Source organism: Amblyraja radiata, chromosome 29 (genome assembly GCF_010909765.2).
Source record: "Amblyraja radiata isolate CabotCenter1 chromosome 29, sAmbRad1.1.pri, whole genome shotgun sequence".
NCBI lineage: Eukaryota > Metazoa > Chordata > Chondrichthyes > Rajiformes > Rajidae > Amblyraja > Amblyraja radiata.
In genome coordinates this window covers 19,052,129-19,066,125 of record NC_045984.1, presented here as the reverse complement: position 1 = coordinate 19,066,125, position 13,997 = coordinate 19,052,129, and the positions used below count along the sequence as shown (strand labels likewise).

Sequence of the window (13,997 nt, the reverse complement as noted above, 5' to 3'; positions counted from 1 at the left end):
AGATGACTTACTTCCAGTCTAGATTTGTGGGTTCAGCAGTGGCTAATGAGGTAAGTGTGGAAATAACAGACTCTTCGTGGATGGGGCAGGATAGTGACATGGGGCAGGTAGGTAGATAGGTTGTGATGTGTCCCGATTCTTCCACTACTCAAACAGGGCCTCTGTGCTCCAGACGCAGGGACAAAATTTTCAGCCAACCTGAATACCCTTTCTCCACTCCGTGCTCGTAGGACAAGGGGTAAGGACATTGTATTTTTGTAGCTGGCTTTGAGCACACCATTGAAATTTGCCCTCTGTATGCCTTGTCGGCTCTTCCTATGTCAGAGCTCACAACAGAGCACCTGTTTCAGGAGTCTGGTGTTTGGAATGCAAATTACATTGACTGCCCTGCCGGGCTAACCTTAATGGAACTTGTACATCATCACAACACGCCCTTTGGGAATACATATGGGAGGTCTGTTCATTTAACTAATAACAGCAGGAAACATGCCGCCCTTGTTTCTGATGATATGTGCTTTCAAGCTTTGATCTTTCACCGACAGGAGAGGGCAGAAGAAGGAATAACCAGAGTGTGAGTGATCCTTGATTGCTGGCTGCTCTCCCGAGGTAGTGCAAAGTGTAGCTGGAGTTAGGCTGGTTTATGTGGACTGGGTAGTGCATTTGCCTTACTAAACTGTCATGCATCTGGAGATAGACACAAAAAGCTGGAGTAACTCAGCAGGATAGGCAGCATCTCTGGAGAGAAGGAATGGGTGACACTTCGGGTCGAGACCCTTCTTCAGACATGCATCTGGATATTGGTATCGGTTTATCCTTATCGCATCTATCAGTATAGTGAAACGTTTTGTTTCACGTGATATCCAGTGAAGTATAGGTGGAGTTGATGGGGGGGAGGGGAGGGAATGAGGGAAGGTTGGTTTGTGTGATGGACTGACCTGCACCCAAAACTCTATGCAATTTCTTGCAGTCTTGGGCAGAGCAGTTGTCAAACCAAGTTGTGACACATCCTGGTAGGATCCTTTCTACGGTGTATCTTTAGAAAGTGGCAGGCATTGTTGGAGACATGCCAAATTTCCGTTGTCTTCTGACGAGGTAGAGACATTGGTGTGCTTTGGCCATCAATTCAATGTGGTTGGACCAGGACAAATTGTTGGTTATACTTACACCCAGCAGCTTGAATCTCACCCCCGGTGACATAGTCATCACCCTGTTTCCTAGTCAATGACCAGCTCCTTTGTCTTACTGACATTGAGGGAGAGTTTAGTTTAGAGATACAGCGGGGAAACAGGCTCTCCGGCCCTCCATGCCGACACAGCGATCCCCATGCACTAACACTATCCTGCACACACTCGGGACAATTTATAATTTTACCATGCCAATTATCATGCAAGCCTGTACATCTTTGGAGAGTGGGCGGAGAAAAAACCAATGCAGAACGTACAAACTCCATACAGACAGCACCTATAATCAGGATCGAATCAGAGTTTCTGGTGCTGTAAGGCAACTGGTCTACCACTGCACTACCGTGCTGCCCAAGAGGTTATTGTCTTGACATCATGTTAGTAACCTTCCTGTGCTCCAACTCATCATTGTTGGGGAACCATCCCACTACAGCAGCGTCACCTGCAATCTTGTGGAATTTGGCTGCACGGTTGTGATTGCATAAGGAGTATTCTAAGGAGCTGAGAACGCATCCCTGCGGGGCACCCAAGAGGCCAATATAGACCACCTGCGATCATATTGAAAGGAATTGGCTTTACTTTTACCTTTAGTGTACCTCTAACAAATCCCATAAAAAATGGCTCTGAGAGAACAATTACAATGATTTTATGATTTATGGAACGTTGATCAAATGTTTTGAACAACTATGGAAAAGCATAAGGAGTAATCAAAAGTAAAAATACCTAGCAGGAGACAAGCTGACTTCAGAGGTCCAGGGAAAGATATGGTCAGGGTAAACCAGTCAATAATCAACAGGTAAAACAATAATCAGAGAATGGTTTGTTTTTAATAAGTTAGCTTTACATCCTAAGTATGTTCCTAAGTATTGGTGGAGCAACAAAGCTAGAGCTCACTAATTGCCTAATGAGATGGAGAGCAAGAGGCATGACAGGTTGACAATGCAAGCAAAAATTAATGGTAAATTTGATCCCAGAAAGGGCTTGTGGAGGCAGAGGTGTTAAATGAACAAACAGGGTGCTGCTGCTGAAGCAATAGTAAAAGATGAATAAATGGAATGGTAGATAGGCTATAAAACAGCAAGGTAGAGGTACTAGAATAGCTGGCTACACTTAACTATGAGACCAGGTTTAGGATGGTACAGAGAAATTGGGTGTTGCTAGAAGACTGGAGATTTTCAAATATTGCAACCTTGATCAAACAAACATTCAAGGATAAGGCCAAAACCACCATAGACCAGATTAATCAATCTACTCTCCTGTTGAGTCTGAATTGAAAGAGAGTATGTGTGAATTTATTAATTTGTGAATCATAGAGATGTCATAGAATCACACAGCATGGAAACCGGCCGTTCAGCCCAACTTGCCCACACCGGCCAACATGCCCTCTCCATCTTAGTCCCACCTGCCTGCGCCTAACCCATATCCCTCCAAACTTAGCCTATCCATGTACTTGCCCAAATGTTTCTTAAACATTCTAATAATACTTGCCTCAACTACATCCTTCAGTAGTTCATTCCATATACCTACTACCTTTAAGTAAAAAAGTTGCTCCTCAAGTTCCTATTAAATCCTTTCCCCGCTCACCCATGTCCTCTGGTTATTCATTCCCTGAAGCCCGTCCCACTTTCACGACCTAATTGGCGACCTCTGCCGAGTTTGCCCTTGACTCATACTCGTAGCATGGTCGCCACGAGGTCGTAGGTCTTCGTATCTCTTTCTCATGCTCGTGAGTGGGCTCCGTGTAATCGTGGCCTCAAGTAGGTTGCGGCGTTTTTTCCAGCCTGATAAAAAATGTCCACAAGTAAAAAAGGTCGGCATGGGGAAAATGGACACTTTTTACTCGTACGTCGGTCGTAGGTAGGTCATAGTAGGTTGTGATGGTAGTCGTAGGTAGGTAACTGGCCCGAGAAAAAAAATGCAAACATGACATCATTTCATCATGTGATCATTTTCCACTCGTAGCTAGTCGTAGTTGGTCTTAGGTGTGGAAGACTGAGGTCGAGGGGGGTCGTAGGAGGTCGTAGACATAGTCATAAGAGGTCGTAGACATAGTCGTAGGAAGTCGGCGACATAGTCGTAGGTCTTTTACTTCGGCGAGTCAACACAACCTTGACATTTTTTTCAACTCGTCTAGGGTCTTCAAAACTCGTGGATTAGGTCGTCCAAGTGGGACAGGCCCTTTACTCTAGGTAAAAGACTGCATTTACCCTATCGATTCCTCTCGTGATCTTATGCACTTCCATAAGATCATCCCTCATCTTCCTGCGCTCCAAGGAATAAAGTCCCATCCTGCTCAACCTCTCCTTATAGCTCAGGCCCTCAGATCCTGGCAACATCCACGTAAATAATCTCTACACCCTTTCTAGCTTAACAACATCTTTCCTATAACAGGGCGACCAAAACTGAACACAATATTCTAAATGTGGCCTCACCAATGTCTTGTACGGCTGTAACATGATTATCCAACTTCTATAATGAAGTTAGTGTTAAACTAAATTAACAGTTTTTAATGAGGTAGCATAAATGGTTATTGTCGGAGATTCTGTTATTTAGGTGGATTTTTAAATATCTGATAAAAGTACCATACCGTATGGAAGGTTTGTCAGCAAAATTGAAGCCAATGTAACGGCAGCACGCATATCAAATCACCTTTGGGTTAAAAAACAGAATGTAGCAGTGAAAAGTATTTTTCAGTCCAGAGGAAGGTATGGAGCGGATGTTTCCCAGGAACTAGTGGCACAGCCATATCTTTTCTCGATATGCATTTGCCGCTTGAATGATACATGCAGACGACACAAAACTGGCAATCAGTGAGGTCAGGTATATATTAAGGTATACATCAAGAGAACAGATAGGCTGTTGGAATAGGCAGACACAGGTCAATACAATGTGGTACATTGTGCTTGGAAGAACAAAGAGGGGAAATATAATGTAAAGAATACAATTGTAAAGTGGGTACTGATGAATAGGGATATGTTCATGTGTAAATGTTAAGATGGCACAAAAAAATTTTTATTAAAAAAACTAAAGTAGGACACAGATTCCTACAATTTAGTTATATTGAACCTCCATGCAACCTATGCAGAACGTGCAGAAATAAATGATCAAAATGATTCCAGGAACGGAGATGATTAGAGAGGTTTGAACTATTCTCCACAAAACTGCTAGGATTAAAATGATTCAAGTTATGAAGAGTCAATGCAGAACGTGGACAGAAACCCTTCCTGTAAGCAACATTAGAATTTTCAAAATAACCAAAAAGATTTTGTAGATAAGCATGTTTTTTCTCTGGATTATAAGAAGCTGAGGGGCAACTTATAGAGGTGTACAAGATCATAAGGGGCACGGCTAAAGTGAATGCTCAATCTTTTTCCTGGGTAGAAGAATTCAAAACTAGAGGGTTATGGTGTAAGGTGAGATTGGGAGAAATGCAAGAGGGACCTTAGGCACAACTTTTTCACTCATAGCGTAGTCCATATCTGTAAAGAGCTGACAGAGGAGCCTACAGAAACAAATACAATTATGATTGTTAAAAGATACTGAACAGATATATGGATGGGAAGGGTTAGAGGGGTATTAAGCATATGCATGCAAATTGAACAATCCCAGTGCGCCCACTTGTTTGCCATGGGTAAGGTGAGCCAAATGGCCCGTTTTACATGCTATATAGCCCTATGACTACAACTCTGAGAACTCTCAAATCGTCCTTGTGCCTCTTTCGTTCAGGAATGCACTCAGCTATCTAATTATACCCTGGGAAAGGTGCCATCCAATAGCACCCATATTTGCCATTCTCCAATATTTCAATGGATGTGCTGAAAACACTTCAATTAAACAAAGCCAACACCAAACTTTAAGCTGGTTTATTATTTATAGAGAACAAAGTTGGCAGATAAGACAACAAAGTAAAATCTCATTTTCTTTAGTAATCATAAGTGCCAGTGACAAATCACAATATCCCAGGTATAACGTAGGTGCGTTCTTCCTCCTGGTCAGTTTCAAGTTTAAAATGAAAGATTTTGTTCTTTGTGCTAAATTGAAACAAAACTGGCTCCCACACGTTCCAAAGTGCTCTCTCCCTCCGGTATTGCACATTCCCATTGTTCTCAAAACTGACAGCACCACCTGTCCTCATGAATATGAAACAATGATCCATGAGGGATCAGACAAAAACAAGACTAAGAACTCTGGCAAACTGTAAATATGGAGTATGTGCATGGGGCAGATGGGCACCAGAAAACCAGAGAGAAATAAATTCATGTGGCGACAAAGTCAACATAGTATGAGGAGGGGTGGAGATGTATTACTGGTGAATATATATTGATCAATATTTAGTAAAATAGTTTTGTGGCTATTTTATTTTTAAATAGAACATTTTAATGTTAAACCAAATAGAGATGACCCATGGTAAACTTGACTAAACTATTAATATGTAAAATAAAAGATCAACTGGCAGGAATTTGTGGGGTACATTCAAAAGAGAATTGCACAAACCAGGAGAGGAGGGAGAAAATCTTGGATAATCAGAAGTAGTCTGATCAGGGGACAAGCACAAATCAGTGGACACAAATAATGAATTGACTGGGATCTGCGACCCAAGTGTTCATGTGACAAATACAAGGCAGAATACTTTGCATCAAAGTTTGCTGACAACAAACTCGGGCAGCATCATTAGTCGTGTTGCTGGAACAAAAAAGTACAGAATTATATTAATAGGTTAAATGAATGCCAGTGGAATTCAGTATAGGCAAACACAAGCCTTGGTTTCACCCTGCATAATTTCCTGAAGCCACTGTGATGCTATTATAGTGATTGAATGCTCAGTCACATCCAAAATTTCTCACAGACAGAAAACCACGAAGCAACAAATCTATATATTTAACATTGCTTAAAAACATTTCTGCAATTATGTCTTAGGACAAAATTACCCTTAACCATTTTTCTTTCTTCTTTGAATGACGCCAACTGGACTTTTTTTGCTGAAGGTGGGCTTAAACATTTTAGCCTTATCTCGTGCATTGTAGTGCTAGGCTTGATCACTGCAGACCACAATGAACCTCCTTCTCGATTTAGCTATTTGTTCAATATTATACAACTGAAATCACCAAGTCAAAGAAAGCAATACACAAAGTGCTGGTAAATGGAACCAGTCCAGATGGATACTTGATCGTTGGCATGGAGATGCTGGGTCAAAGCACCAATTTCTGTGCTGCATGATTCTATTGGCAACTCGATGGCCAGGGTAGCTAGTTAAAGGATCCCTTCGTTTTAACCATATAAAACTGCTTCTGTTGTTGTATGCTTGAAACTTTATGATGCAGCTTCACTAGGAGGCACTTCATTTTTAGGTATGCATTTTGCTCTTTTTTAATGTTTTTCCACTCTCCTCATTTAACCAAGGTTGGTCCTCGGAGAAATGTTGGTAGAGTATCAAATGTATCAATAAATAAGAAACATGTAACAAATAAGTTGGAAAGAGGATTTTGCTTTATGAAATTTTCCATATAATAATGGTTTCGCTACGAACAATTTAATAATAGTTTGTAATAAAATACTCGGCCAGCTAGTTTTAGCTGGAAGCAATTAATAGCATTGGCCAGTGAGCTATGTTCCTTAGGTACTTGGTTTGGTTTAACTTTAGAGATATTCAAGAGGCAAATCAACATTTCAGTGATCCAATTACTGTAAAATGGATCTCTGAAATAAAGGATACATTTAAAAGAAAATGACTAAATTTAATATGATTAAGTATTTAATTTCATAAAAACATTAAAAACTATAGAGCCAGTTAAATATTATTCTAACTAAATTCTGACATTGTTTAAGATTTTACTGTTCCTAATACTGTGTTTTTGATTTTCTGTTTTTGGATTGAATTCTGTTTTTAATTTGTGTCACTGTGATGTCTTTAATTACTTGTTTTATTCCGATTATATGTTTTTATTCCGATTACTATGTAAGGTGTCCTTGAGATGTATGAAAGGCGCCCATTAAATAAAATTTATTATTATTATTATTATTGTGTTTAACAATTATAATTAAGTGCAAAGAATATCCAGTTGGTGATACTGATCAAGTCACTGTTTATTCATGTCATTGTGCTTGCTGCAGGTATGTTAAGATAGAATGGACTTGGAAATAATGTTTCCAGCAAAAGTAGAGACTAGAAACAGAGGGCACAGCGGCAGGATAAAAGGATGTACCTTTAGAACGGAGATGAGGAATTTCTTTAGCTCAAGGGTGTAGAATCTGTGGAATTCATTGCCACAGACAGCTGGGTAGGCCAAGACAGTGGGTATGTTTAAGGTGGAGATTGATAGGTTTTTGATTAGGAAGAGTGTCAAAGGATACTGGGCGAGGGCAGGAGAATAGACCAGCCGTGGTCGAATGGCAGAGTCAACTCGATGAGCTGAATTACTCGATTCTGCTCCCATGTCTTATGTCAGACCAAGAGAATGCCATAGTTAAAGTTTAGCATTTGATATCAATTGTAATTTGCAGCAGAGGCCCAGATACCCAAAAGATAAATAATGGGAGAGTCTTTTGCCAGTCCAGCAATTTATTCATGGTTTATGAGAAAATAACGTAGAGAATTCAATTACACACATAGTACTGAAGATGGTGGTCTAAGAGGAGCTTCTAAAACACTCTTAATGGATGACAACAAGAAGTATATAAACTTGAACATACAAGATAAATTCAAACCTTACAAATGATACGTGGGTGTCTTAATGGACTAAAAAACCAAATCAAGTGCAAATAAGTAACATTTACAAATCCTGTGAGAAGAAAATTAAATTAACTCAAATTAACTTCAGTGCAGTTCTGGTTGCCCTATTACAGGAAGGATGGAGGCTTAACAAAAGACACAGAAGAGGTTTACCAGGATGCTGGCTAAATTAGAGGGTATTAACTATAAGGAGAGGTTGGAGAAATTTGGATTGTTTTCCCGAGTTTCACAGGCCAAGGGACAACTGGCAGAAGTACATAAAATTATAAGCACCATAGACAAAAATGTTTCTCCAGTTAGAAGGGAGCAAATTTAAAGGCGAATTCAGGGCATTTAAAAAAAAATTTGCACGTGGTGGGTGCCTGAAAAGTATGGCCAGGGGTGATAGTCTATGCAGATGTGATAGTGAAGTTTAAAAGGCTTTCAGATAGGCACATGAATATGTAGGGTGGAAGGATATAGTTCAGAAGCAGGCAGAGCAGATTAGTTTAACAGCATAATGTTCGGCACAGACAATGTGGGCAGAAGGGCCTGTTTACTGCGCTGTGCTGTTCTACTTACCGATAATTTATTGGAACAAACCGTTATTACAGTAAAAGCAGACATTGCCCAATCAATCACCTCCCCACCCTGGAAGCGCTGCTCAAAAAGATCAAAGTCCCATACCCACTGAGCCGGATGAGAGTGACCTCCAGGGTCAAGATCACCACCTTCCCACCAACCATCAGGCTCTTGAACCTCACTGCAAAAGCACTAACCACAACCCTACCCCAGCAACAATCTTGTTTAGGTTGTGCTATGAACACTGATTTATACTATTGTACTCTGCTTACAGAGCATTACTGATAATTTAATGTGTTATGGGCTATTATATATTTAATCATTGTGTTGTTGCGTTAACGTGCCTGTCCAGATGCAACAAGAATTGTTCGGTTCGCAGTGCATACAATAATTAATCATTTTTGATTTGTCTTGCCTTGAATTAATAAATAAATATAAAGAGGGGGAAAGAAAGCAGATACTTGAGCAAAAGCAATCAGTACTTTAGTAGTCACCACCGCCTGCAAGTGCGATTATATCAATAAGATGGGTAGGACAAGCACATGAGAGTAAACATCAGAGTTGTGTCGGACAGAAACAGGCCTTTCAGCCCATCGTCCACGCCAACCATCAATCTACATCGATCCCTTAAACAATAATCCTTTTTTTTCTCCCCACATCACCTTCAACTTCCTTTAAATTCCTGTACTCATCTACACATTAAGGGGCAATTTATTGTAGCCAACTAACCCTTGAACCCACACAACCTTGGGAAGTGGGAGAAAATTGGTGCTGTCTTTATGTAGTCAAGTCAACTTTATTTGTCACAAAGATGTACAGTGAAATGAAAGTGGCAATGCTATGGGATTATGCAAAACAACAGAACAGAACCAGTATTTACATTAAAAAGAGACACAACAGTAATTACGCCCTGGTGAGATCAGTTTACAGTTCTGATGGCCTGTGGGGAGAAACTCCGTCTCATCCTCTCTGTTTTCGCAGCGTGACAGCGGAGGCACTTGCCTGACCGTAGCAGCTGGAACAGTCATTTGCTGGGTGATAGGGGTCCATGATCTTGCTGGCTCTGGATCTGTACCTCCTGGTGTATAGGTGCTGCAGGGGGGGGGGGGGGGGGGGGGGGGAGTGTAGTTCCCATGGTGCGTGCGGCTGAACGCACTACTCCCTGCAGAGCCTTCCTGTCCTGGGCAGAGCTGTTGCCAAACCAGATCGAAATGTTTCCAGTCAGGATACTTTCTACTGCACCAGAGTAGAAGGATTGAAGGATCCTCAGAGGGACTCTGAATTTCCTCAGCTGCCTGAGGTGGTAAAGGCGCTGCCTTGCCTTCTTCACCAATGCGGCAGTATGTGTTGTCCATGTCAGATCCTCTGTGATTTGGACTCCCAGGTATTTAAAGTTGCTCACCCTATCCACGGTAGTCCCATTTATCCCCAGTGGCGTGTACATCCTCGGTTGTTGTTCCCTTCTAAAGTCCACAATCAACTCCTTAGTTTTAGTGACATTCAAGAGGAGGCTGTTGTTCTGACACCAGAGTGCCAGGTCAGCTACCTCTTCCAGGTAGACTTTCTTATCATTATCGGAGATCAGGCCCACCACCACTGTGTCATCAGCAAACTTGATGGAGTTGGAGCTGAACCTGGCCACACAGTCATGTGTGCACAGGGAGTACAGTAAGGGGCTGAGGACGCAACCCTGGGGGGATCCTGTATTCAGGGTGAGGGGGTTGGAGGTATGTCTCCCCATCTTGACCACCTGGGGCCAGGCGGTGAGAAAGTCCAGGACCCAGGCACAAAGGGGAGTATTCAGTCCCAGTTCCAGCAGCTTATCAGCAAGTCTGGTGGGGACTATGGTGTTGAAAGTTGAACTGAAATCAATGTTTGTACATTCATCCCTTTGACAAAGCAACTAGTTTGTTTATAAAGCAAAATAATTTTACCCGATGTATGCTCTATAATCTTTATTTGTACATATGGTGTGTAAAAACATTCAATATGGCTTATCTACATGGAAGCTAAAAAATACCAAAAACATCCAATAATAAAAATTGGAAAATACAAAAGTCAGTCTGTGATTTCCTTCATCTGGGTTGCCAAGAATGTCTCGTTATTTGATAATGACATGGAGAATTTCCAATTCTATCTGTGATAATATGACCTATGTAGCCACAAAATTAGAAATAAAAGTTGCAAATCTCACTCAGTGGATTATCCAAGCTTTTATACCGTGAAACAAAAGGGGAGAAAAATAAATCCCATTACCCTATTTCCCTTAATATACTTATAGAATGCCTCAGAATGTTCTTTAAATTTGTCCATTAGTGACACTTTGCCACTCTTTACTCTCCTTTTTTGTTAAACTATCCATCCCCCTACACTTTCTTTTCTGCTTGTCCTCCCCGATTTCATTTCTCCATACCTGCCACATTCTTCCTCTTTTTTCTTTATCCGACATTCACTATCCCCTGAAATCCCGAGTTCCATGTACTTTACTTGTGACCTTACCTTCACCCTTGGTTCTGAACTCTCATGGTTTCACTTTTAAATGAATCCCATTACACATTTAGGTGTAATTAGCCACTGCCAGTCTAATTTTACCAGGTCCTCTTTTATTTTATTGAAATCAGCCTTAATTTCCATACTACCCATATCCCTTTCCATAACTGACTTATGGTTTATAGAATTATGATCACTACATCCAAAATGCTCTCACAATGACACTTCAATGCCTTGAAGTTAGTTCCAGGGCACCAACAGTACAATTACATCAACCTGTGATTAACCCTAATTTTAGAATCATGTCGAGATCGGAGACTTGAGAAAAAACATAACTGACCTGTGACACAAAATGCTGGAGCAGCTTAGCGGGTCAGGCAGTGCCTCTGGAGAGAAGGAACGGGCGACATTTCGGGTCAAGACCCTTCCCCAGACTTTCTCTCCAGAGGTGGTGCCTGTCCCGCTGAGTTGCTCCAACATTTTGTGTCTACCTTTGATTTAAACCAGCATCCACAGTTATTTCCTACTGGCCTGTGACAACCTGGTTATAATCAAACTAAGTAAACATGTACTCCTTTCCTTGGGGATGAAAAGACTAAAGAATAATTTTAGCTGAAACATTTTAAATAATGGCAGATAACAAATACCCTGCACTAGAGAAGTATGGAACAAATAAACATAGAATTTGACTGTAAGAGCTCATTAACATCAAATGCATGATAAATAATAACCATTCAGCTGTACAGATATTACTCCAGCAGCAATGCGTTTAAATAGACATGGAAACCAATTTAGGGATAAGAAAGGCAAGAGAATCGAGATTAGAAAAATAGACATGTCACAATGAGTTATGCAGGGTCAATCACATTTTAAACACTTACATGGTCCCATTTGCATAGACTGCATCTCCTCCTTCCACATATTGAACTTGTGATGGATAAACATGTTGAACAGACTGCACCTGTTGAACCTAAAAACAAATACATGAAAATATGAATTCAGTTCAGATTTGAGTCGTGCACTCAATCTTCACAATTCAAAACCTATTTTCCAGGTCAAGCTAATTCTCTGCCTCTTTTCCAACCTTTTCATACAATTTCCAAAGTTCCAGGTCGCAACTGAAGATCAATATCTCTGGCAGAGTCAGAGGACATTTGATAACCATAAAACTAACTCTTTCCCTCAAACTAGTCAAATAAAATCCTGCACTCCTTAGCAACTTAAAATCAAATTCTTCTGCATCAAAAGGAAATGGAAAAGAACCATTAGGTTAGTATGAAGATTGAGCTGATTAGATTTGGTCACTGCTGTCTCCTGCAGGTTTATAGCCCTTTCTTACCTGCTGTACTCTCTGAACCTGAAGCTGCTGTACCTGGCCTCCTTTCTGAGCAGAGCCTGTTGCCTGGACCACCAGTCGCTGTGGGCAACAAAGAGTAAAGGTAAGCTACCATTTCCTAGAAATTATTTGTGGAGGATGCAAATTAAACTTGTCATTTAATCTGCAAGTTTAATGGGGAAAGTTCCTCCATCTTTCACCAGTGACTCATCCCAGTCATGACTTGGTGGGTTTCTGTGGAACATGTGGCCTGTACAATTGTTCCAGCACTTTGTTCTATCTACCTGCATTCACAAGCAACATAACCTATAGTGGATTTCCTGACTGCTAAAGACAATCAAATAAGACTCCAACCAACTCTACATTTCTAAGCTAGCTATGCTTTTCTCAAAACAAAACATAGAACACATCATGGTGCATTCTAGCAGATTTCACAGATTCCAGCTTTTACCAATAATTGATCAACAACAAATTACTCTGAATCATAGAAACATAGAAAATAGGTGCAGGAGTAGGCCATTCGGCCCTTCGAGCCTGCACCGCCATTCAATATGATCATGGCTGATCACCCAATCACGACATATCTGCTATTCCTTAAATATTATTTAGATTTTTAGCCTGAACCAATATTTATTAAAATTATGTTCTGTTGCTCTGATGTATTGAGAGGATCAAGTCTACACAAATGGCTCATTGGACTATGCTGTATTTATCTAGTGAGTTCATTAAGATACTACAGTGGTTCTTCACCTGCTGAAGTCAAAAAGTCTCCTTACAGTTCTATGATACCTTCCTCTCAATACTTCAGTTTCAAATATGCTTCTTCCCTTTGGCAATTTTGGCAAGGTAAATCAAAATCCCAAGAGCAAGAGCTATCATTATTGTCCTTTGATAAGTTTAGAAAGGAGAAAAAGAGTGATCTGAAATGGTAAACAATGTTTTAAATGCAGTTTGAGGTGATTCCCCCCCCCCCCCCCCCCCCCCCCCCCAAATACAATTAACCTAACGAGAAAAAGGTTTTTATTGGATGACCATTAAAAGTAAAATTACACACTCCCTATACAGAGGAGAAAATTACAAAGTTCAATTCTCCAAAATGACTCAACATTCAACACTGCGAATCATAATGCTGTCACCTCCCCAACATAAACAGTCTTGGTTTAACCTCTTGGATACAACACAAAAATTTAATTCAAAGGAAAAGTTTTTTTTGTTTTTTTTTTTAAAAGACATTTAGTTGATAAGGTAAATAACCACAGCCTCTTCCCCAGGGTAGGGAAACCTAAAATTAAAGGTTCAAGGTGAAATAATTTAAAAAAGGCCTCCAAGGTGCAGCTTATTCACACAGAGGGTACTGCGTATATGGACGGAGCTGTCAAGGAAGTGGTTTAGATGGGTATACATAAAAGACACTTGGACAGGTACAAGAATAGGAAAGATTTGGAAGGATGTGTGCCAGGCATGGGCAAGTAGGTTAGGCAACTTAGACTGCATGGACAAGTAGGGCAAAAGAGCCCATTTCCATGCTGAATAGCTCTACGATTCTATTTCACAGATTGATAATTTACATTCATTAAACAAAACATACCAGTCTATGGTATACAATAAGGAATTAATAGTCAGCATCATGTGAAAGGTTGCCCAATAATTCTTGTGCTTGCAACACAAAAACATTAATCTATATATTACTAAATCTCTG

General features: G+C 40.5%; 1 protein-coding gene across 4 annotated transcripts in view; it reads right to left on the bottom strand.

The window, feature by feature from the left end:
• The window catches only part of rfx2 (regulatory factor X2), a 90,332-nt gene that overhangs the window by 38,877 nt on the left and 37,458 nt on the right, over window positions 1–13,997 (bottom strand). For 2 of the 4 annotated variants that reach the window (XM_033046767.1, XM_033046768.1), the window contains exons 3-4: window positions 12,302–12,379; window positions 11,844–11,932 (exon numbers count right to left, since the gene is read on the bottom strand). In XM_033046767.1, coding sequence (XP_032902658.1) covers window positions 11,844–11,932; window positions 12,302–12,379 — 167 coding nt within the window. The remainder of the gene's footprint in view (window positions 1–11,843; window positions 11,933–12,301; window positions 12,380–13,997) is intronic. The other 2 variants (XM_033046769.1, XM_033046770.1) reach the window with 1 other exon arrangement.